Source organism: Falco peregrinus, chromosome 4, assembly GCF_023634155.1.
Source record: "Falco peregrinus isolate bFalPer1 chromosome 4, bFalPer1.pri, whole genome shotgun sequence".
In the NCBI taxonomy this organism is placed as follows: domain Eukaryota; kingdom Metazoa; phylum Chordata; class Aves; order Falconiformes; family Falconidae; genus Falco; species Falco peregrinus.
Window position 1 is genome coordinate 78,263,454 of NC_073724.1, and position 24,959 is coordinate 78,288,412.

Sequence of the window (24,959 nt, forward strand, 5' to 3'; positions counted from 1 at the left end):
AATGAGTTTTACAGTGATTGCTCTGGGTTGTATTGCCAAGATGCTGGCGAGTTAAATTCTCAAAAAAATCCCCAATATTTTATGCTTGAACTGCATTCCTTTGGTCAAGCTACATCACCTATGTAGTCATAAAACATCATTTATGTACTGTGAGGACTGAAGCAGTGTTAAGTATGCTTCTAGATGCGCTGCTGAACTCCCACCCCAGGGACTTCATCAGGGTGGTGGCTATCAAGGTCTGCTGGTTCATTTCAGTAAACTATTACACAGAGTGCCCGGGATTATAGTAGTTTCTGTAGATGAGTTCTGCTGATGCCAATTCCTAGTTCTCAAAGCCAAGAAACTGCAGTTCCACACACTGTAGATGTTCCTTAGAGATCTTTAGAGCTACAGCTCACAAACCTCTCGTCACTTACTCCTCAGTGGTTTCCTTGGGTAATCAGTGGGTTACAGTTGAGCAGTATATGGGTGTCACTTGGCCATGTTTACTCAGCTGCCTGTATGCTGTCATTGTAAAGGATTGGAGCAGATTTAGATAGTGCATTGTTTATAAAAGGCATCAAAAGGAGACAATTAACATGTTTAACTGATTGCAGTAGACTGAACCCACACACCCCAAATGAGATGTTTGAATCCTGTCGCACTGGTCTAAAAGGCTTTGGAAACTTTAAAATTTAGTTTCAAGAAAGATGTGCAAGGCACTGGATCTCTTAACTGGTACTGCACTTTTAATTCAGCACTATATATTGTGGTAACCGAGAGCATTTTTTAATTAAGTATGAGAGCAAAAGCTTGCCGGGCTCCTTGTGTCATCTCTGTCCCCTGTTCCTACACCTAAACCATACATCCACCTGTGTTACAGGCAGCACCCCAGTGAAACATGCTGCAAATTGTAGCAAAACCCCCAACAATCTAGGTACGAAAGAAACTCCTTTATTCTGTTTCACTACTCAGTTTACACCTCTACATGTTAAAAGGGACTCTCATTAAAACTACTGTAATTAATTTAATGTAAACATTGACCATTTTGTGCAATGTGTTCCAACCAATGCATTAAGTACAACTGGAGAAACAACAGTCAAATGATTTTGCACAGTAATAATTTGCACAGTAGGTTTCTTCAATACAATTACACAAACATAATAAAAAAATATGCATCCTTCCATAAAAGAAATAGTTCCCATCTAACTGAAGACTAAAACAGGACAGAAAATACAGGCAATTTGGGAGGATCCTTAATTCTCACATTCACCCATTTCTGCTGTTACTTTTCCCTTGCCTTTAAGAAAATACTTTAAAAAGGCACAAATATTTAAGCCATTGCTTTTCTGATCATTGATCATTAAAAAGAATGAAAAATTTAAAAAATTAAATCTTAATTATACATATGCCAAACAGTTCAGAAACACATCATAATTTGGACAACCCTGCTTCGCTTAATAATCACACTTGCAAAAATAAATCCTTTGTACAGTCCAGAAATCTGAAACTTACCCTTTCAGTTTGATTACTGTTAGATTTATCACGAGAAACAGAAGAGATGCAGTCATAAATAACTTTTAAATATAAGACAAGTTTTGTCTTGCTTTTGAGCTACAAACCTTACAACCTAAAGCTAAAAATATTTTGAAGGACCTATTAAATAAATCCATTTTCCAGAAGACCGAGTTCATTCTCTACTGTAAAAAAATTCATTCCTTAAAAGTTACCAATTCAGTATATTTCCAGCTTTTAGTAGGGCACTGTTTCAAGACTGTGAAATAAATTCTGGATGTTTGGTTCAGTTACTGTCAATCTGATATGTGTTACAAAAATATTTAATTGCTATGGAAGTAAAAATAATGCATGCCATGTTTGCTGGTTAGAAATCTAAAGTAATTTTCTTTATTATTACTATTTTTGCAATGTGACAACTAAAACCAAATGATGCTTTATTGATGGTATTTTTTAAGTATATTTTTTCAGAAAGCTTTCACTGGTGAATTATTAATGAAAAACTTCCAAGAACTGTTCTATTCATAAGAGCGCTTGCTTAGAAGTTTCAGGTTCTTTTTAAGGCTATGCAATTCTGTTCATAACTCCCCTCTTTTGAGATTCCTAAAAAATGTCAGTTGCCTTCAAATTTAGGTCTGACCAATTGTTTCATGTTTCAGGCTTAGTCTGCCAACAGCTACTCATCAGCCACAGTCTATCACTTTGGTACAAGCTTTTCAGTGGGTTGTGGAATAGAACAGGAAGCAGAACTTCCATCCAGTATCCTGGGACTGGCCATCCTTACTGTGAAAAGACAGAAAGATAATTCACCTGGAGCACATACTGGAATGGACTTATTTTGATTAATCTTAACAAAATTTACTTCAGAGCTCCACAAACAGAGCCTGAATCTCAGTATTTCCCTTACCTCTTCTTCCCCTCTTAGTCACTCAGGGCAGAAGATTACCATATGGATTTTTTTTCCCAGAAGGTTCTTATAAACAGATCATATAAAATTTAACCAAATCTGGTTTGATTAAGCAAAGGGGGTTCTGGGCTTCCACACCCTCCTCATTCCATTACTCCAGTTCATCGATGGTTTTCTTGAACGTATCAAGAGTTTGTTGATACTAATACTTTTGCAGTAAGTGGCATGCAAAAGGTAATTATATTTCTTAATGTTTATCTAAATATTTTGGTAATTTCTGTAAGCAACGTAACACTATTAGGAATTAAGCATAAAAGGGAAGTAAAAATGTAATGGTTTACTGTAATAGAAGGAAAACTGCCTCGTTTTCTTAATTATGTTCTGAGACCAAGTAACCTTATTGCACCTCTTATGTTCCTTCAAAAGGGTACCAGAGCATCAATTTGGACACAAGTGTTCTTAGGAGACACTGCTGCAGTCAGGTGATCAAGATTAGTACTAATACAGTGACTAAACTAACAATACTATCATTTAAAAGTAACCAATAGTACATTTTACTTAAGTACATGGTAAAGCTGACATATGCAGTTTTCTGTCAAACCAAGGAAAAACCTGTAAAAAGAATTGCTAAAAGGTTTCTTTCAACATAAAGCTTATTTTATTACTAAGAGAATGAAACTTTTTTTTTTAATTGTGGAAAGGTACATAACTTCTGTAACTAGACTGGAGTTTTTATGCCACTGTTCACAAGGAAACCTTAATTAAAAGGACTAGCCTGGTATTAAAATCAAAGCACCCATTCTCAACAGTCTGAAGTCTACTATGAAACACACACATGTTCTGGAACACTAGTTTTATTTGTTGATCATGAAAATCACAGCTGAGTTTCATCACTATTTAGACTGATACCAGCAGACACTCAACCCTCTCCCTTTACCAGGGCCCTGCTCTCCTTAATCCCCCCAGGCAGTTAATTTCTATCCAGTGGCTCTTTCTTAGTACCAGTGCTTGTACTGCCACACAATAAATCTGATTATGGGAAATGCAATCAGAATCAAAACTAATACTCCTTTCCTTATTCTCTCCCCCAAAGTCACGTGGGAAATTTTTCTTTAGGAGTTGCATCTTAAAATGTAGGTGATTTTGCAGTTACATTGGCTCCTACGCAAGTTGCCCTAGTCTTTTGCTCAGTCTATCTTAAATATTCCTCTTGAAGCTGAGGTTATTTCCAAACTCTAAAAACAAGGCTCCTCATGGAATCGACCGTAATCACAGAAGAAACACAATTCTGAAAAAACACTATGGTTTCTTTGAACCAAGCGTAGCCGCCATAGTTTTCAAAAGGATTGCTTAATGACACCAATACGTTTGTTAATAAGACCTGAAAAAAACCCGTATTATTTAAAAAAAAAACCCTTAATATATACCTGACAATTTATTACATTGGCATTAATAAAGCAAAAAAGTACATATAATCCAGGTAACTGAGGTCACATGTACAGGAGCATTTATTGGATAATACAATTTATATTCTCCATCAGAAAACTACATACCATTTTTGTGAAATCCCTGAACTTGATTTTCATTTTTATGTTTCCAGACAGAAATGTTACAAGTTGCATTTTGACCAAGTACTGTACTATGTGGTTTTGCTTTCTGGAAACAGGATTGCTTCTCTGGAGACGTTGCTCTCGGCAACTGATTGTCCTTCTGGTTTAAAATGGAACACTCCTAGGTTAATAAGGAAAAGTTAATTGTAAAACCATTTTCATAAAAATTCCCCAGAAGAAACAAGATTCAAACTTACTATCTGAAAATTTCAAGTTACAATTAGTACATTAGCCTCCCATCTGTCCCCTTCTGAAATCAGAAAGAAGTGAATAGAAAGTGTTCTCTCTGCACAAATCATTGGAACATGCTGTCAGCAAAAAACACCTCCTTTCAGAGCACACATGCTCTGAACCAGACTGGATTCTTTCAGCCAGCAACATCCATGCTTTTTATTTCGTTCTGCCTGGGCCCTCTGTTCTGAGAGTTGAATGAAGTACTTAATATACCTCCAACCTAAATCCTAATCCCAAATGCAAGTTGGGCTTAGTCAGGATCTAGCAACTGAAAGACTAGCACTGGGAGAAGATAGTTCTAATTTTGATGTCAGTGGTCTATATGACACCATCAATCTGCTCTTTACCTTGTCAGAGAAGTGGCTATTGGCATGTCAGACACAGGAAAGTCAGGGCTGAATGGGCTTACTTGAAGGTTTTTTAATGTAATTTTGCACTACTAGCCAGTAATGTCTCCCTTTCAAGGACTGGAAATGATGCTAACTAGTAGATCATCAGCTACTAAGTTTGTAAGAGCATAATTACTAAGTGAGAGGGAATGACCTTTGCTCTCTCCTCCAAAGAAACTTGGCTTACGTCCCATTCTCTGGAAGAAGCAGAGCTCCTTCCAATCAGTCACAAGCTTAAGAGCTTGGGAGTCTTGCTAGCTATGTGTTGTTTTTAAGATGGGTCATTGGAGGGCTTGTAATCAAAACACTGTACGCAAAGCAGAAAGTTCCCCACCAAGTCAGCGTGCGACATATGGTCTAGAAAACTTGCGGGTAGTTTATGAATAGAAGTAGGAGACTATATTTCCCCAAAAATGTGCTTCTCCACAGTCTCACATTTAAACACTTCGCAACAAAAAGAGCAGCAACGGCAGAAACAAAAACAAAAGACAGGCTACAATACACCAGAAGTCATGAGGAGCCTCACAACTACCCTTCATGCATATACCCGTTTCCTCCAAAACTACCTGTGCCTTTGTCACAGAACACATTAACTTTATTGCCAGCTTATAATATTTGTCCTCTATTTCTTCCTTGTTTTCAACATAATACTTGAAATGATGCTACATTAACATGCTCTTTATTATCACCTGAAAGTCTCTCCCTTCAGGCTCCCTGAAACTGAGTGAAATAAAAGAACAGCTGCTTTAGATGGGAAGCCTTTTGCTTTTGTACCACAATTTAACTCCTACCTTTGTTCTAAGCAGCTGAGATTTATTCTGGAACACATTAGTATTCACATCATTTTCTCTGCAACTGTTTTCAGCCCCTGCAGTATCCATAATGGAGCTTCCACAAGTCTGTGTATTATAACCACTGTCAACCTGAAATCAAGAAGCAGGGCTTTAGAAATGTACCACAATTTAACACCAATAAACCCCTCAGATTGTCATACCTGATATGACTTGCATTTGATTAACCAATGCAACAAAACAACCACCATCAGTTAATAACAAAAACAAATTGTAAAAAGGTCTGTCAAAATTAGTTTGGATTAAGTTAAAGGTATTGCTGTACATACTAATGTAAAGATAACTTACAGTTGTTATGCTAACTCCACTGAGAGAGGAAAAAGGGCATGAGGAAGAAGGGGATGAGGAAGAAGGAATAAAAGTCACAATACCACCCACATGACACATCCAGTAAGAGAAAATAGACAATTACTTCCAGAATGGTATACATATTAAAAGTTTTTACATCAAGCTTAGTTTTATAGAAAAGCAAAAAAGAAGTAATTTTTATTTTTACCTGAATACTACTGTTGTCACAAGGAATTGCACTGCTTTCTGCAAGAGGTGACACACACATGCGAGAGTTTTCAATACTGAAAGTAATCCCGGTCATAAAGCTGGCCATTGGTGCATTGCTATTACCAATTGTTTCTTTTATCCAAGTGTTTTCTCCTAACACTTCAGCTGCATCAGCCATATCTACGGTATTATTTTCCTTTGAGCCTTCTATATCCTGAAGTGATGACAACCTTTGATGACAAGCTTCTGAGTGATCTGGTGCAATAGACACAGTTGCTACCACAAGACGTGTACCACGTGCAAAAGTATCGCCGTCCTGCTGACTTAAGTTTATTTCATTATCCATTTCTGGGAAACGAGCTTCTGCTGCAGAAGCATTCTCCTTGTCTTCCTCATCCTCACCGTGACTCTCAACTGCAATCGGTATTCTAATGACAGAAGTCTGATACTGGGCAGTTCCTCTACATGCTCCAAGCCTCATAGGAGAACAATTTTTAATTGGAGAACAACCATCTATATAAGGACTTCTTGTGCTTGGGGGTGTCATTCTATTTGAGGAAGAAGGAATATCTGGAGAACAAAATGTAAATTTTCTTTGGTCTAAAAAACAACAAAGGTATTCCATCAGATATCAGGTGGAATTAAAGTCCTCATCCTCAAAGCCCTACAGTCCTTTGAATAATTACAGCCAATTACATAATATTTCACTGACCACTGTCTCCTGGCTCCAAGGCCTTAACAAAACAAAATCCCAGCCAATCAAAAAAAAAAAACCCTACCACAAAAACAAAAAGACAAACCACAGCACATTTAAACTACCATTGTAAAGGCAAGTTTTTGTCCCATTTTTATGACTAACTTTGCTTCCTATGATGTTGTTTGCTGTATTGGAGCCTTTCCATTTTCAAATGTCAATACTACACAGTGTTCAAAGAAAAACGTGTGAAGGCTGGTTCTGTTGCTTTTTTCTGGACAGGTATCAATACACATTCTACAGGCACTTAGAAAATTTGGGGCAGCAATAAAGTTTTCAAGAAAATCAGACAAGTGAGAAAACATTTATGCAATCTCCACATTTGATGGTATTGAAATACCACCAGGCTCATCAGAGCAAAATCATGTATAAACATAAAGTCTCGCAGTGTAATAGATAGAACATGAAATACTGGTATTTGCTAGAGCAATGAGGACACAAAGTGTTCACGATTTATTTACTAGTCAGTTTCATTTCAAATAATCTTCACCACTCAAACAAAACATTGTCCAATTAAAATGCTTCAGGCTGGGCCAAACCAGAATTGTGACCTGACTTAGTTCAGGCATATAGCTTTAAACCCCCTCCTCACACTAGATTAATCCTTTAATTTTTTTTTTCATCCCCATCAAGTCTCAGTTCCTTCTTCAAAAATATTTTTCTTAGTTCATTTTTTGCAAGCAGATGCATTTCACTGTTTCACATCATTAAGATATTGCACTGCTGAACAGTAAATGTGTCCTATAGGAGACTGCTGGTCTGCCAAGCACAGTAACTTGTCTCCAAACAGAAAAAAGTTCCAGGAAGAATGCAGCCATTATTATAATAAAAATATATAAATCAAGAGAGAATAACACATGTACAATTAAACCATACCTGACAGCGGTGTCTTTCTTATGTGAAAAGCAATTGGTGAAAAAGTAGGAGAACCATTATGTGCAGGAGACCCCTCTGGAAATGTGGGACTGGTTATACTTCCCAGACTATAAGCCCTTGTTCCTCCCTGAATAGGACTTGATGAAAATTGACCCTTCAGTTAAAAGACAAACAAACAAACAAACAAAAAAACAAACAAACAAAAAGAAGTATATTTTCATAATGTTAACTTTGACTAATATGTACATAGAAAGTATTCTAACTGGAAAGCCTAATATGGCAGCATGAGGAAAACTAATCCTGTATAATGACAATGTCTATCATTAGCTTAGCTTAAATATTCCAGTTGCAGCTCTTTACTTGGACTTTATCCCTCCACATCGGAAAAGAGCAATGGACTCAAATTTCACATAATATCAAGTAAGACTGTATTATTCATTATATTTAAGAACTATGAGAAGCCTAGACAGAGAATTAATGCTATCTATATAGTCAAGCATTTAATCTCAGTTTCTTATACCAATGCAGATGAAAGCCTGCCACTATTTGTATTTTAATAAAATCCATATTATCTGAATTACTTAACGCAGCAGCAGACAAAATACTTTTCCTTACGAAAACAGAACAGTGGTTGTGATCTTGCTTAAGAGTATGGTGCAAAAAGAAAAGTCACTTCCAGCAGTACAACTACATTGTAGAAATTCTTTACTAGTTTACCATAGTAATCTATTGCCAGGGTAGGTTTTTTCCATGCATTTCAGCTGCTGGAGGGAAGCATACCACCTAACCAGTTTAACTGTGCTATGTCCATCTGGGAATAAGGTGCATCTCGCTTAATTCAAAACACAGACATTATGTTCTGTGTTCTAATAAACATCCATTCATCTGAAATCTCTGGTCAACGGAAAGGAAAAAAGCATATTTAGCACTGCATTCAAAGATCCACAAGTCATTTCTTCCACCACAAATGAGTTTATGAGCTATAAGGGAAATAATTATATCACCTGTTCATATCAACAAGTATTTTACACAGCAGCCCATGGATTTAAAACAGGCCTTTTTTGTATACACATTTTATGAAAAAAAAATTTTCACATGCTTCCAGCAAGTCTTGAATATGTATCAATTCCTACTTCCTTTTCACAATGTAAAATTAAAGCATAACTCCTTCTATACAAAATAGCAGCAGCACAACATAATAACTGATGTAATAAAAACTCAGTAATATATTCTTTCAAGAATATATCACCTTTTGGTCTAACACCTACTCTCTCATAAAGCAGTTGCAGCTTATTAAAAACATGGTTGTCCATCTTGTGAAGTCTGTTAGAACACAGAATCCATACAGCCTGCTCTAAGAACTACTCCTGTGCCAGGTAAGACACATCCCATCCAGCCCCCAAAACAGGCTACTTACTGAACTAGATGTTTCCAGAGGGCTTCTGCACCGGACTGGAGATATGTCTATTGAACAAAGCACTCCAAGTGGCTGACTACTACATGAACTATGCAGAGAAGGGGACAAACACTCAGATACATTTGCGTTTCCCTCTAAAAACAGCTTTCTTCTAAGTGATGAAGAACTCAGATTTTCCTGAGACTGATCTGCAAATTCATCCGTCCTAAAATATTCACCTAGAAATGTGAAGTAATTTTCAATAAGAATGCAAGAAAAAAAATAATCTTCCACTAGAGACATATATAGCTTAAACCATTTAATCTGATTTACCAATACAGCACGTAATTAATCTAATTTAGGCACCTATCCCAAAGGATCACTTGTTACCATTACAAAATGTCCATCCTGTCTACTAAGGTTCCACTTTATCATCTCTCAGAACTAAAATATGCATTTAAAAAAATATAAATATTGGCTAGTGTCTGCGTAGTGGCCTTCAACCAAAATCATATCATTATTCTTCACATCTGAATTGTGACAAATGGGTTATTATACCATCTGAGTTGTGACAAAGGGGTTACTATACTAACCAAACAAAACTAGACCCTTTTTCAGGCCTCCCATATGCTCTGAAGGTCATTGTGATACATTCCAAAGGCAAATCACATTCAACTTGAAGAAAGTTAAAGCAGTTAGCAATTTACAGTAGAAAAGCATACAGATGTTAACAACGACCCCTTAAAATATCCTGAGACTTAGCAGATCATTTTATTTTTGCTTTTGGTCTATTCTAATTGGATACTCCTTATAGAAGAAATTTTTCATGAATTCACATGCTATGCATTGAAGGAAGCATTTGTGAAGGCAAAACACCAAGGCAATAGATATGGTTCTGCTTTTTTTTCTGTTTTAATTTTGATGGTCCACAGTCAGGGTTGTGAACTTCAATACTGGGATAGAAGCATGCAGCAAAACACCCGAGCTGGCTATACGCACTATTACCACACTGGACCTCTAAGAACAAGCCTTTCCAGCCCCCTTGCCTGAGAAGCTGGCAGCAATTGCTTGATATAGCAGTTATAATCAGACAGTTAATTTGAACTTGTATCCCCACTCCACGGGCACGGCTTTTTTGCCACCACACAACACCTAGTCACCACCATGGGTTCAGTTAAATTAAAGGCACAGAATTACAGCATAGCTTTGCTCAAGGCAAGGTTGGGCTATGAGCTTCATGGCCAGCAATCTAAGTCAAACAGGTCTGCGAAGCAACTGCTTGCTCTATTTGGGGGATCTAGGGTGTGACTTCTGCTTACTATCTTTTATGGATTCAGAATTGCTAACCTATTTCCAATTGTTCTCCATGTCTTCGCTCAAATAATAATCATTTAAGTCTGATGTCCCATGCTACATGCAGTAACTATTTGGAAAACATTTCCATGCATACATTTGCTTTTCAATATTTCGTGACAAAACCCCAGCAAACAATAAAAAAACTAGTTTTCTATTCAGACATTCATAATTAAATTTAGATATTACACAACATACCTAGTATTTTCTCTAAATTAAAGTCCACTGGCAAAGACAGTACTGTCTGACAAGAAGCTGCAATGAATAAAACCAACAAAATTAGCTTCCAGTGACCTTTTAGTAAGACTGTAAAAACAAAAACTCAATTTCAAATTACATTGCAATTGAGCTATTTAAGTTAGAGTTTTAATAAGGAAAACTGTTAATTAAAGCTAGGATTCTGATTTGTCAACACCATATGCAGCACACTCAGGCCTGGATTTTAAAAAACCAAAACAATGATTGTAACATTAAAGCCTCTAAAGAGGCATTCTTAACAGAGGAGAGAGGTCTCTGGATTCAGAAGAAAATGGGAGAAAGATCACCAAAATACCCTGGGAAGAACACTACCTATTTAACTAAAATGAAATAGTTTAAAAGAGGTCTTAAGATTCCTGCTATTTCTTTGGAAGAGAAAACAGTCAAGATTCTCTAACCCAAACCGATCCAACACACTAAAGGTTTCTTGAAACTGTAATTTACCCATAAACTTGAGACTTATATTCACTTTTTAATTCAGAAAAGGTGCACTCATTGAGTTGGAAAAAATGCACTCTACAGGTACAGAAGACTTCAGTTTTTACTTCAGAAAAAAATATGAAATAGAATTCTATCACAATAGAATTAAATTACTATGAGAAATGGACATTAAAATTAATAGTACCATACAGTAAAACAAAAATCATTGCTACAGGAACATTAACAAAAAAACATTCTCTTTTTAAATTGAATAGCCATTGAAAATGGGTTATTTTGCTTCAGAAAAAGCCTGTGATTTCAGACATTGCCTTTTACCCACCATTGCTTTTCCCAGGCTGCAACATTAGCTGTCTTCCAATTGGAGAAATGTTATTTAGACCTATGGCTGTAAAACAGATCAGAATGTAAATATAAGCATGCATTCCATATAGTTTTGAGAACTGATAGCAGTAAGTTAGAATATTTAATACAACTAAGAATTTTTGCATTGAAGTTTGGAAGAGATTAAAAAGGAGTACTGAAAAAAGTTACCATTGTAGCTGATTAAGAGAATTTTGGCACCTGTCTATTAAAAAAATGCTTAGCCCAAATCTTTGTTTCCTGCAGCCTCCTCTACACGAAAAAGATTTAAACCAAACTCAGTTTATGCTTAGCCAAACAGGCTGTGTTCAAGTAAAACACATTTCCAGGAAATCATGTAGTCTGAACTTGAAGACAAAGATCTACCATGCTGCCTTTTTTATACAACTAAGGAACACATTAGACCCTTTGCTTTCAACACTCCCTTTTCCCAGGTCTAAGATTGTGGCTTATGTTATCTGCAAGCAGTGGAGATCTTGCAATTGACGATTAAAAAATACAGTATTCACAAGGTGCATCTTCTCAACAAAAAAATTTTAATAGTTTAGCCTCTTCCAAATCTTACAAAAATCCTCACACACTTATTTAAGAATTTCCTACCAAACAATACTCTAGCTGACTTCTGTCCAGCTTGTAATCCATTTACTATGTATTCTGTTGGTTATATATAAACTTTAATAACAGCAGCATTAATGAAATCTAATAATGGTGTAAATAAACTTAGAAAACCCACAACTCCATGCACATTGACACTGAGCTAGCAGGACACTAACAGGCCAACAGGAATTTACATAGAAGTTAAGAGTGGAAAACTACGGAACTCAGTTTCCCATATTGGCAGGAATGACAGTCAAAGTCAGTCAGATGCACAGATACCAGGATAAAGGAGCGAAGTAGAAGACTTTGCTATTACCAGTATTAACACAGCAAAGCTGTATGTGTAAATTAAATTGATTGAACACAGCTTACAAAAGGAAAAAAGATTTAATTAAGAATAGGAGCCAAAAATAACAAAAAGGAAAAATTATCTACGATTCTGGATTAATAAACTATTTGTTTAAGAAGAAAGCACTTAGGAGAGAACAGCTAAAAATCAGTTGTGCCATCTTTTAGCAGTCTTTCTTAAAATTTAAGTTGAGGCTTCAAAAAATTGTGCTTGACAATTTCTCCAAAAGCTAGGTAATTTTCCATGGACACACTAAAGCAACTTACATTTAGTAGAATTAAACTGAGAAACTTGCTTGCCTTCATGTTCAGTCCAAGGAGAAGGAACTATGAGTCTTTTTGTGAAAAACTAGAGTAGAACAGAAACAAACTATCTTAATGCTTTTAAAATTTGGAGACTCTCAACTTAGATTTAGATCAGCATCCTGAACAAGAAAAAATTGTCATACCTTTTGCTACTCACAGATCTATGTTTTAAGAATTTTAACTCTTAACTCTTCCTTCCCCAAAACCTATAAAAAGTTATCCCTTACACCCAAAATATATTTCATTATTTCAGGCCTAGAGTGGTTAAAGAAAATGCAACTTGATTTGAAGATGACCCCCATGTTCTTTATGACACAGACTGACTCAGAAGATCTTTCAAAGTCTCCAGAGTGAAAACGGTACAAAAGTTTCATTTAAGACTAACTGCTTATTTAAAAATGTGAACTGTCTCTACCATACTTATTGCACAGCAGTTTAATGTAATCCTTTTAAAATTTTCAGTTTGGTAAATTGTTGTATTTTGACAAGAGTTATTTCAGAGAAGTGCTGAAGAGACACTGCAGTAACAGTCAAAAGAAGTGGACACCCAAGGCTTTTCGGCAATAGTATCGGTGTATTTGGCAAAACTGGTTAGCAATGAAACATTTATAAGTACTGGCACTTCAGGATTTTTCTTTGAACCAGAAACTGTATCTACTGTCACAGCTGCACTCAGGAACACCTTGATGCTGAACAGATGAACACTACAACATAGCTTCCAAGAAATACATGGCAAATCCTTTACTCCCAATAAAATGAAAAAAACCTCAGCTTGAAACACCAAACTATTAAAGGTGCAATTTTTATCAGAGACATGGTTTCAAGCTGTTCAGCTGCATAATCCACTAGCTCATACCTCGCAAAGAAATATCTTTTCTTAATGCAGTTATAACAACACGGCATCTTAGCTGCAGGTCAACTACGTAACACCTTTAAGGAATCATGAAACATTTCTGTTTTTAGAGACAGAAACCAATACAATATAAAAAGGTCAACAACAGTAAGAAAGTCTTACCTATCACAGCCTTATTTTTTTTACTGTTAAATTGAAATTGAAACAACAACCAAAGTTTGCTATAGCAAAGATTTGAAACTCTTTACTTTTCCTTCTCCAACACACAAATGGATAGTAAAAAATTAAAATTCAAAATGGAAAAGAATGACAACCTACCAGGAGAGTCTTTCCTCCAACTAAGCAGACTTTGGAAGAAACAAAATATCAGCAAGGTTCTGCTACATTTTTAAAAATGCAATAAAAGAAACTAAAGTTACCTGAAAGTTACTGTACAACCAAAACCAATATTTTTAAACCATAACTGGAGGCAGGAAAGGAGGCAGGAAAGGAGGCAGGAAAGGAGGCAGGAAAGGAGGCAGGAAAGGAGGCAGGAAAGGAGGCAGGAAAGGAGGCAGGAAAGGAGGCAGGAAAGGAGGCAGGAAAGGAGGCAGGAAAGGAGGCAGGAAAGGAGGCAGGAAAGGAGGCAGGAAAGGAGGCAGGAAAGGAGGCAGGAAAGGAGGCAGGAAAGGAGGCAGGAAAGGAGGCAGGAAAGGAGGCAGGAAAGGAGGCAGGAAAGGAGGCAGGAAAGGAGGCAGGAAAGGAGGCAGGAAAGGAGGCAGGAAAGGAGGCAGGAAAGGAGGCAGGAAAGGAGGCAGGAAAGGAGGCAGGAAAGGAGGCAGGAAAGGAGGCAGGAAAGGAGGCAGGAAAGGAGGCAGGAAAGGAGGCAGGAAAGGAGGCAGGAAAGGAGGCAGGAAAGGAGGCAGGAAAGGAGGCAGGAAAGGAGGCAGGAAAGGAGGCAGGAAAGGAGGCAGGAAAGGAGGCAGGAAAGGAGGCAGGAAAGGAGGCAGGAAAGGAGGCAGGAAAGGAGGCAGGAAAGGAGGCAGGAAAGGAGGCAGGAAAGGAGGCAGGAAAGGAGGCAGGAAAGGAGGCAGGAAAGGAGGCAGGAAAGGAGGCAGGAAAGGAGGCAGGAAAGGAGGCAGGAAAGGAGGCAGGAAAGGAGGCAGGAAAGGAGGCAGGAAAGGAGGCAGGAAAGGAGGCAGGAAAGGAGGCAGGAAAGGAGGCAGGAAAGGAGGCAGGAAAGGAGGCAGGAAAGGAGGCAGGAAAGGAGGCAGGAAAGGAGGCAGGAAAGGAGGCAGGAAAGGAGGCAGGAAAGGAGGCAGGAAAGGAGGCAGGAAAGGAGGCAGGAAAGGAGGCAGGAAAGGAGGCAGGAAAGGAGGCAGGAAAGGAGGCAGGAAAGGAGGCAGGAAAGGAGGCAGGAAAGGAGGCAGGAAAGGAGGCAGGAAAGGAGGCAGGAAAGGAGGCAGGAAAGGAGGCAGGAAAGGAGGCAGGAAAGGAGGCAGGAAAGGAGGCAGGAAAGGAGGCAGGAAAGGAGGCAGGAAAGGAGGCAGGAAAGGAGGCAGGAAAGGAGGCAGGAAAGGAGGCAGGAAAGGAGGCAGGAAAGGAGGCAGGAAAGGAGGCAGGAAAGGAGGCAGGAAAGGAGGCAGGAAAGGAGGCAGGAAAGGAGGCAGGAAAGGAGGCAGGAAAGGAGGCAGGAAAGGAGGCAGGAAAGGAGGCAGGAAAGGAGGCAGGAAAGGAGGCAGGAAAGGAGGCAGGAAAGGAGGCAGGAAAGGAGGCAGGAAAGGAGGCAGGAAAGGAGGCAGGAAAGGAGGCAGGAAAGGAGGCAGGAAAGGAGGCAGGAAAGGAGGCAGGAAAGGAGGCAGGAAAGGAGGCAGGAAAGGAGGCAGGAAAGGAGGCAGGAAAGGAGGCAGGAAAGGAGGCAGGAAAGGAGGCAGGAAAGGAGGCAGGAAAGGAGGCAGGAAAGGAGGCAGGAAAGGAGGCAGGAAAGGAGGCAGGAAAGGAGGCAGGAAAGGAGGCAGGAAAGGAGGCAGGAAAGGAGGCAGGAAAGGAGGCAGGAAAGGAGGCAGGAAAGGAGGCAGGAAAGGAGGCAGGAAAGGAGGCAGGAAAGGAGGCAGGAAAGGAGGCAGGAAAGGAGGCAGGAAAGGAGGCAGGAAAGGAGGCAGGAAAGGAGGCAGGAAAGGAGGCAGGAAAGGAGGCAGGAAAGGAGGCAGGAAAGGAGGCAGGAAAGGAGGCAGGAAAGGAGGCAGGAAAGGAGGCAGGAAAGGAGGCAGGAAAGGAGGCAGGAAAGGAGGCAGGAAAGGAGGCAGGAAAGGAGGCAGGAAAGGAGGCAGGAAAGGAGGCAGGAAAGGAGGCAGGAAAGGAGGCAGGAAAGGAGGCAGGAAAGGAGGCAGGAAAGGAGGCAGGAAAGGAGGCAGGAAAGGAGGCAGGAAAGGAGGCAGGAAAGGAGGCAGGAAAGGAGGCAGGAAAGGAGGCAGGAAAGGAGGCAGGAAAGGAGGCAGGAAAGGAGGCAGGAAAGGAGGCAGGAAAGGAGGCAGGAAAGGAGGCAGGAAAGGAGGCAGGAAAGGAGGCAGGAAAGGAGGCAGGAAAGGAGGCAGGAAAGGAGGCAGGAAAGGAGGCAGGAAAGGAGGCAGGAAAGGAGGCAGGAAAGGAGGCAGGAAAGGAGGCAGGAAAGGAGGCAGGAAAGGAGGCAGGAAAGGAGGCAGGAAAGGAGGCAGGAAAGGAGGCAGGAAAGGAGGCAGGAAAGGAGGCAGGAAAGGAGGCAGGAAAGGAGGCAGGAAAGGAGGCAGGAAAGGAGGCAGGAAAGGAGGCAGGAAAGGAGGCAGGAAAGGAGGCAGGAAAGGAGGCAGGAAAGGAGGCAGGAAAGGAGGCAGGAAAGGAGGCAGGAAAGGAGGCAGGAAAGGAGGCAGGAAAGGAGGCAGGAAAGGAGGCAGGAAAGGAGGCAGGAAAGGAGGCAGGAAAGGAGGCAGGAAAGGAGGCAGGAAAGGAGGCAGGAAAGGAGGCAGGAAAGGAGGCAGGAAAGGAGGCAGGAAAGGAGGCAGGAAAGGAGGCAGGAAAGGAGGCAGGAAAGGAGGCAGGAAAGGAGGCAGGAAAGGAGGCAGGAAAGGAGGCAGGAAAGGAGGCAGGAAAGGAGGCAGGAAAGGAGGCAGGAAAGGAGGCAGGAAAGGAGGCAGGAAAGGAGGCAGGAAAGGAGGCAGGAAAGGAGGCAGGAAAGGAGGCAGGAAAGGAGGCAGGAAAGGAGGCAGGAAAGGAGGCAGGAAAGGAGGCAGGAAAGGAGGCAGGAAAGGAGGCAGGAAAGGAGGCAGGAAAGGAGGCAGGAAAGGAGGCAGGAAAGGAGGCAGGAAAGGAGGCAGGAAAGGAGGCAGGAAAGGAGGCAGGAAAGGAGGCAGGAAAGGAGGCAGGAAAGGAGGCAGGAAAGGAGGCAGGAAAGGAGGCAGGAAAGGAGGCAGGAAAGGAGGCAGGAAAGGAGGCAGGAAAGGAGGCAGGAAAGGAGGCAGGAAAGGAGGCAGGAAAGGAGGCAGGAAAGGAGGCAGGAAAGGAGGCAGGAAAGGAGGCAGGAAAGGAGGCAGGAAAGGAGGCAGGAAAGGAGGCAGGAAAGGAGGCAGGAAAGGAGGCAGGAAAGGAGGCAGGAAAGGAGGCAGGAAAGGAGGCAGGAAAGGAGGCAGGAAAGGAGGCAGGAAAGGAGGCAGGAAAGGAGGCAGGAAAGGAGGCAGGAAAGGAGGCAGGAAAGGAGGCAGGAAAGGAGGCAGGAAAGGAGGCAGGAAAGGAGGCAGGAAAGGAGGCAGGAAAGGAGGCAGGAAAGGAGGCAGGAAAGGAGGCAGGAAAGGAGGCAGGAAAGGAGGCAGGAAAGGAGGCAGGAAAGGAGGCAGGAAAGGAGGCAGGAAAGGAGGCAGGAAAGGAGGCAGGAAAGGAGGCAGGAAAGGAGGCAGGAAAGGAGGCAGGAAAGGAGGCAGGAAAGGAGGCAGGAAAGGAGGCAGGAAAGGAGGCAGGAAAGGAGGCAGGAAAGGAGGCAGGAAAGGAGGCAGGAAAGGAGGCAGGAAAGGAGGCAGGAAAGGAGGCAGGAAAGGAGGCAGGAAAGGAGGCAGGAAAGGAGGCAGGAAAGGAGGCAGGAAAGGAGGCAGGAAAGGAGGCAGGAAAGGAGGCAGGAAAGGAGGCAGGAAAGGAGGCAGGAAAGGAGGCAGGAAAGGAGGCAGGAAAGGAGGCAGGAAAGGAGGCAGGAAAGGAGGCAGGAAAGGAGGCAGGAAAGGAGGCAGGAAAGGAGGCAGGAAAGGAGGCAGGAAAGGAGGCAGGAAAGGAGGCAGGAAAGGAGGCAGGAAAGGAGGCAGGAAAGGAGGCAGGAAAGGAGGCAGGAAAGGAGGCAGGAAAGGAGGCAGGAAAGGAGGCAGGAAAGGAGGCAGGAAAGGAGGCAGGAAAGGAGGCAGGAAAGGAGGCAGGAAAGGAGGCAGGAAAGGAGGCAGGAAAGGAGGCAGGAAAGGAGGCAGGAAAGGAGGCAGGAAAGGAGGCAGGAAAGGAGGCAGGAAAGGAGGCAGGAAAGGAGGCAGGAAAGGAGGCAGGAAAGGAGGCAGGAAAGGAGGCAGGAAAGGAGGCAGGAAAGGAGGCAGGAAAGGAGGCAGGAAAGGAGGCAGGAAAGGAGGCAGGAAAGGAGGCAGGAAAGGAGGCAGGAAAGGAGGCAGGAAAGGAGGCAGGAAAGGAGGCAGGAAAGGAGGCAGGAAAGGAGGCAGGAAAGGAGGCAGGAAAGGAGGCAGGAAAGGAGGCAGGAAAGGAGGCAGGAAAGGAGGCAGGAAAGGAGGCAGGAAAGGAGGCAGGAAAGGAGGCAGGAAAGGAGGCAGGAAAGGAGGCAGGAAAGGAGGCAGGAAAGGAGGCAGGAAAGGAGGCAGGAAAGGAGGCAGGAAAGGAGGCAGGAAAGGAGGCAGGAAAGGAGGCAGGAAAGGAGGCAGGAAAGGAGGCAGGAAAGGAGGCAGGAAAGGAGGCAGGAAAGGAGGCAGGAAAGGAGGCAGGAAAGGAGGCAGGAAAGGAGGCAGGAAAGGAGGCAGGAAAGGAGGCAGGAAAGGAGGCAGGAAAGGAGGCAGGAAAGGAGGCAGGAAAGGAGGCAGGAAAGGAGGCAGGAAAGGAGGCAGGAAAGGAGGCAGGAAAGGAGGCAGGAAAGGAGGCAGGAAAGGAGGCAGGAAAGGAGGCAGGAAAGGAGGCAGGAAAGGAGGCAGGAAATTAATCCTAAGGTTTTGAAATCCTAAATAGATGCAGGTTTCATTTGCAGGTATGTAGCTACAAAGAAAAAAATCAATACTTGATAACACAGAAAGTTTTATTACCTCCTCAATGGCTTTTTGTCTTCTGTCTTCTGTCTCCTTATCAATTCTAATAAGTGAAAAAAAAAAACAACCTCAATTATCAAAACCATCACATATTTGGGAAAAAAAGTAAAGTCCAACCATGTAATCTTTTACAGATGCTTAAGAGAAACATTATGAATGAAATTGCACTAAACTTTAAATCTTATGATGTTTTCACTGTAATGTGCAATAATCTTATAGTATAAATTTAGAAATATAAACACACTTCTCAGTTACCTCAGTTCATTTGAAGAGATGTACCATTTATAGGTACATATTTGCATATCTTCCATTTACTCCTATCAGCAAGTATTTTTAGCTGGACAAAAACTCAATTACAACTGATCTTCAAAAATAAGTAATTTAGTTATCTTGAACTTGTCATATGAATAGATTTTACTGGTAAAGTTGCCATGAGATTAATCTTATAAAGAATCTCACTACAAAATCATGCATCATAGATAACTGAGCTGTAAGAAACAAAAGGGCAACAGAAGATAATTGTGGAATGTTTTTATACTCAAATTCCTGACACAGCCCACTTTCCCAGCACAGAGCTCTGCCTTTCAAATAGCTAGTCTGCCATATTTTTTACAGTTCAGGACACAATACTGTATTTCACTTTGGACCAATTAACATATTCCTTTATGCAGCTTTTTAGCTATTTTTTTTTAAAAAATATTGTAGTTACTTCAGGCATCTTTAAATGGTATGTGAGATTCTACATTTATACTTAATTTAACTGTCACCTTCAAGTCTCACTTTCAGTTACTACTAGGTAATTTATAACCTTCAAAAAATTTTACAAGTATTCATCATAGCTAAATTACATAACTTTGTTACACAGTCAGAATACCTGAATTACCTTTGAATAATTTTAGGTATCAGTCCAACAACAGACTTTATTAGTATACAAACACACGTAAACTTACCTAATACATGCATAAACCTTCCCTCACAGCCCTCTTTTTGATGCTAATCAGACTGAATAGATCTGCAATACTTGGACATACCATCTTCAACTATGTCTGCCTAGATGATGCTAAAGTGACAGTTCTGTGAAGACACCTGCACAAAATTCTCTTATTGTACCAAAAAAATAAGCATACCATCATTGATACTTATACATGGTGGATCATAAGTAATAAGCATCTTTACATGCCAGATTCCAAAGGAGAATCAGAGGAACTGGGAAAAACAGCTCCCACTAAAAGTGCTGGTTAGTGCAGGAGAGGATGGGGTTTTTTTAGTGCGTTAATTCCAGGAAAATGGCAAAGTGAAAACATCGTATTAACAAGAATAAAAACAAGCCAGTCTTGTGTGCAATTTCAAGCAACATAACAGTTGCAACTGCGACACACAGTATGCAAGATGCAGTACAGATTTTTTTAATACTTAACATATAATAGCATAGCATCTAATTTAGAAACATTCAATTTCTACCAGTAGAAATAAAAAGGAACAGGAAAGTTTGTGGACAAGTCTGCGTCACTGTATCTAACAGTCTGCCACGAGAAAATTCTCCTAGCCATTTATAAACACTGCAATAAACACACAGCACATACATGATGCCCATTTTATGGAAACAATAATATTGCACAAAACCAAGTCTACATGTGATACACACACAGACTTTGCAAAGTGCTCATGAGCTTTTACCCCATGCTGCTACCTAAACTATTTTCACTACAAAACAGACAAATAACAGTTGGAAATACTTACACACGTAATTTCTTATGCTTGTGGTTCTTTGCAACTAATCAAGAAAATGACCTGTTCACAAGCTCGATTATATAGTCTGTGTAACATTATACATGGGCTTCAAAACCTCAATTTTTTATCAGGCATTTTTAATGACAAGAGCTGCATTTACAACACTTTAGTTTCCATAAATCAGTATTTATAAGATGCAAGTTAAAATCAGCTGCCGTACAAGAACTTAGACACACACACACACATATATATATATATATGCATTTAACCATGTACAGTTTGCAGCCACCAGAAATAGCCATCTCAGTCTGTACTACACTGAAACATGAAAGCATAGACACAGCCCCTTTCTAGTTATACAAGATGATTTAAAAAAAAAAAAAGTCACAGTGGGATGAAACAGTGGGACAGACTGAAAGGACACACTAAGACAACTTGCTTATATCTACAGGCCATGCCACTAATCATAATTGGAATTGTCACCCAAGCTGTCTAAATTAAAGCTAGTTTATGCATTCTAATAGGCTTCCAGAAACAATATAATAAATTCCCTAAAAACTTAAGGCTTTATAATATACAAGAAGCATTAGATTCTGAAACCTCCTGGCTGCGAGAGAAAGGCCAGGAAACAAACAATGTTAAGAAAAATACTGACATTGAGACATGGTGATTCACAGATACAGCTGAGGACACTTATCTTCTTTCTACATCTCTACTGTAGCAAGAAATTCATATTCCTTCTTATACCTCTTCCTGTTCACAAAGAGAGATGTAGGTTCAGTCAGACACTAAGAACAGTATGTCTGATTCACAATATATTTTTACAATGACAGCTGTGAAAAACTGGAACAGGTTGCCCAGAGGTGGTAGATGCCCCACCCCTGGAAACATTCAAGGTTAGGTTGGACGGGGCTCTGAGCACTTTGATCTAGTTGGTGATGTCCCTGCTCATTGTAGGGGGGTGGACTGGATGACCTTTAAAGGTTTCTTCCAACCCAAACCATGCTATGAATACTGAGAGGACTCTTGCCCTAGAAGCCCTCTATCTGTGTTTCGTTTCACTAACAGGACTTGGAAGTCATATAGGCAAAAAAAGGATGGAAAACTGTTTTATTATTCTATTACTGTGCTGCTTCATGCTGCGAGGTGCATTCTTTGTGCAAGTTTGTATCCAAGGAATGCATGGGAGCCTCTACAGAATTCACCATTGTGGCCTTCCCTTGACCACCTTCACTTGGCATGTTGTTCTTCCCTATTAGCATGTACGACTATCCTTCAAAATTAGCTGTGAATACCAAGCCTGTTTTACTTACTTGTTTTCCCCATGGAAGTTATTTTCAGAGAAAGAAAAAGTTGAGATCAAGATCCCCAAATTATTTCAAGTAACTAGCAATCATTCTCAAAGATGGCAAACTTACTGGCCTTCCCTCCTTCACATTAAGTCCAATCTATACCTTTTGAAAAGCCGTACCAAGCTAGCTTTCCCAGCTCTATACTTCTGCAGGACTCCCAAAGACCAAAGAAGCCTACACTTCATAGGTCTTAGTATGGAACACTCTGAGAAGATAAATTGCGTTGTGACAAGGAGCAGAAGAGGTAGCTTGGAAACAATCAATGGCAAGACACTTTCTTGCTTCCATTGACTGCTTTCATCTGGCTGTCTTCCAAACTGCAATCAGAGTAGATCAGTGGTTCTTAACATTTAAAAAAAAAAGTGACATGCAGGCAGCCTCATTTAAGTGATATCCACATCAGGGACACAAAAAAGCTCTATTAAAAGATTTAAAAAAGTCTTTAGTGCTGTGTTGAAATGTCAATAAAGCAAAAGAACAATGTTCTAGTATTCAAGCTAAGTTCACTGCAGAAAAACAGATTGTAAGTTACCTAGCATGACTCAAATACATTGCTTGACGCCGAACATCTTCCGAGTCAATTTCCACAGGATCTATGAGAGCAAGCTGATCAATAGACCATCTAAATTTTCCTGGTGACTAAAAAAAGAAACGGACATCTTAAAGCTTGCTAGTCTAAAAAGATAAAAATAAAATCGCAGGACAAATCTCAATGGAACAACACAATCATAGCTTCCATATAGTGCCTCTGTCAAAGACAACCAAAAGAGTTTCTGTTTAAATTATCTACCTTTAAAAAAAATAGTAAGTCAATCAGGCTTCTTTATCCTGGTAGTGGTATTACAATGATTTACAAAATAATATAAAGTGGAAGGTCATAGCTAATATTTACAAACTGAGGTGTCAATTTCTTCTTGATTCCTGAGGATAGATCCACTAAAGACACAGAATTTAGCATAAAATTTAGTTGCTTCTAGATTGCCACAATCGAAATTGTGGTTCCATAAAAACCCAGTGTCCATACCCAACCCAAGTTATGCAAATAACAAAGCAGCCTTCCTTTCACCGAGTATTTCCAAGACTTAGAAGTTGTAACCCCTTATGCATTCTGTAAAGTCTCCCTCATAAAGCCACACAGCGTGCAACAAAACCCAATTCAGAAATAAAGCTGCTTCTACTTATTTAATACTTAAAAATGATCTACTAAGCGAGTCTTTTTAGCTTCATTAGCACAGTATAATCTCTAATGCTTATCAGAAAATAATTCCCACTGCAAACCAAAATATAATTTACAACTAAAAAATTAACTTGATTCTGTGAATATGTAAACAGGTCATTAACAGAAATGCAATTCTTTTACTTGCATCCAGTCTGCTTTGCATGTAAGTAGGAACTGGGTTTTTTCCACTTTAAGTGGGACAAGAGCACCACATCCAACTGCCCTTTATCTACTTTCAACTGTGTACGGGAGTATATGCTGATCTACACACCTATTACCTAAAGAAAAAAAAAATATCAGGAAGGTTGGAAGAGTAAGTGGCAATGTTAGTATTGAAAGCAGCGTACTCCTATAATCACAAGAGACGCCAAACACCACTAAAATTCTTTGGTTTTGTATATACATTAAAATGTGCTAAATTAAATACACTTTTTACTGCATTTCAAAATATTAGCACTACATCTGTATAGTTACACAACTAAAGAATAGATCTTACAGATGAGGATTTTGTGGATTTAAAGACTGAAGGACTGGAGACAATCTGCTCTTGAAGAGTATAATAATCACTGGGACTTTCAAAAGGATTCAGGACTGTGAATCGTGCTGGAGTTTCTGGTGTTATCTGCATTTTAGCTTCTTTTGTATCACACATAACGCTAAGGTATACCTGGAAAAGAGAGAGGGAAAGGAAAAATGGAGGGGGTGGGGGGGAAGGAAATTACGATTTTGACTTTACAGGGTTACCCTGAAAGTTTCAGGAAGAGAGGATCAATTATTTTTAAGGAGCCAGAAACGTTTAAAAGACTGACAAAAAACGAAGTTAGCTCTGGCTTGGACCTACCGACACGTGAAGCTGATAAGACAGACAGAAAGAACAACTGAAAATAAACAGAACTTGTTAAAACGAAACAAGAAACATCCCTGAAAAGGCGATTCAAGAAAAGCAAGCCAGCAATAACAAAAAACCCATCAAAATAAACAAAACAGCGAGGAAGCCACACGTATTCCTGAAGGACAGCTCACATACCAGCCTCCGGCACTCAAGAGGGCTTCAGAAATAACGAGGCACCACCGGGACGCGGGTAGCACAAGGACGGTCCCCACCGGGCCCCCGTGCCAGCGCGGGCTGAGGCGGGCACAGAAGGGCACGCAGAGCCACCAGGGCGAGCGGGGGCTGGCGGCGGGGCTGCCGTGGCCCACACCGGCGGGCCCCACAAGCCTCTGGCTGCGGGCAGCTAACGCCGGGCGGCGGGAAGTGTTGGCGCCGGAACCTGAAGAGACGCCCGGCGCCGCCCGTACGGCCGGGAGCCCCACGGAGGCAGTTACGTCCGCAGAGCGGTCCCAGCTCGCGAACGGACCGAGGCCGGCGCCAGCCCCCGAGAGGCTGCACAAAGCACCAACGCCTCCTCCCGCAACGGGAGCGAGAACGGAGCAGCGGGTCTGCAACCCCCACGTCAGACCGCGCCCCGGCGGCGCCCTTACCGGAGGCAGCAAAGGGGACAAGAGCCCCGCAGAGATGCCCCTTCTCCCCCTGCACCCCAGACAATACCACGGCGCCCCGAGCCACCCTCAGGAGCCCCCACGCGGCTGGCCCAGGCCCGCGCAGGCGCTACCTGCCACCGTTACCAGGCCTGCTCATGCTCGCCTCAAATCACAACTCCCGCCTCCGCCGCGGATCTTTAACTAGCCCCGCCCCCTCCCGAGCTCTGACCAATCACAACAGGCAGTCTTCGCTGCCAAGCCAATGGCAGGGCTCCACTCTCGCTCGAACGGACCAATCGCCAGGCGAGTCGCTACACGAATTCGAAAGAAAACCCGCCCTTTGTTTTCCTGCTGTTAGGTGG

General features: G+C 41.3%; 1 protein-coding gene across 13 annotated transcripts; it reads right to left on the minus strand.

The window, feature by feature from the left end:
* Nucleotides 1-917: 917 nt before the first annotated feature.
* BORA (BORA aurora kinase A activator) lies at nt 918-24,813 on the minus strand. Of its 13 annotated transcripts, none has more exons than XM_005233460.3 (13): nt 24,729-24,813; nt 23,612-23,782; nt 22,429-22,535; nt 18,811-18,856; nt 12,634-12,715; nt 11,381-11,446; nt 10,561-10,617; nt 9,031-9,248; nt 7,614-7,767; nt 5,982-6,583; nt 5,426-5,557; nt 3,955-4,132; nt 918-2,277 (listed from the first exon to the last, which is right to left on the minus strand). In XM_005233460.3, the coding sequence occupies exons 2-13, from the start codon at nt 23,765-23,767 to the stop codon at nt 2,192-2,194; spliced, it is 1,884 nt and encodes a 627-aa protein (XP_005233517.2). In that variant the 5' UTR covers nt 23,768-23,782; nt 24,729-24,813; the 3' UTR covers nt 918-2,191. The 13 variants fall into 13 exon arrangements, with proteins under 13 accessions (XP_005233517.2, XP_027636804.1, XP_027636803.1 ...); XM_027781003.2 differs by having other exon boundaries at nt 24,742-24,764; XM_027781002.2 differs by lacking the exon at nt 24,729-24,813 and adding an exon at nt 24,598-24,689.
* Nucleotides 24,814-24,959: the final 146 nt, after the last annotated feature.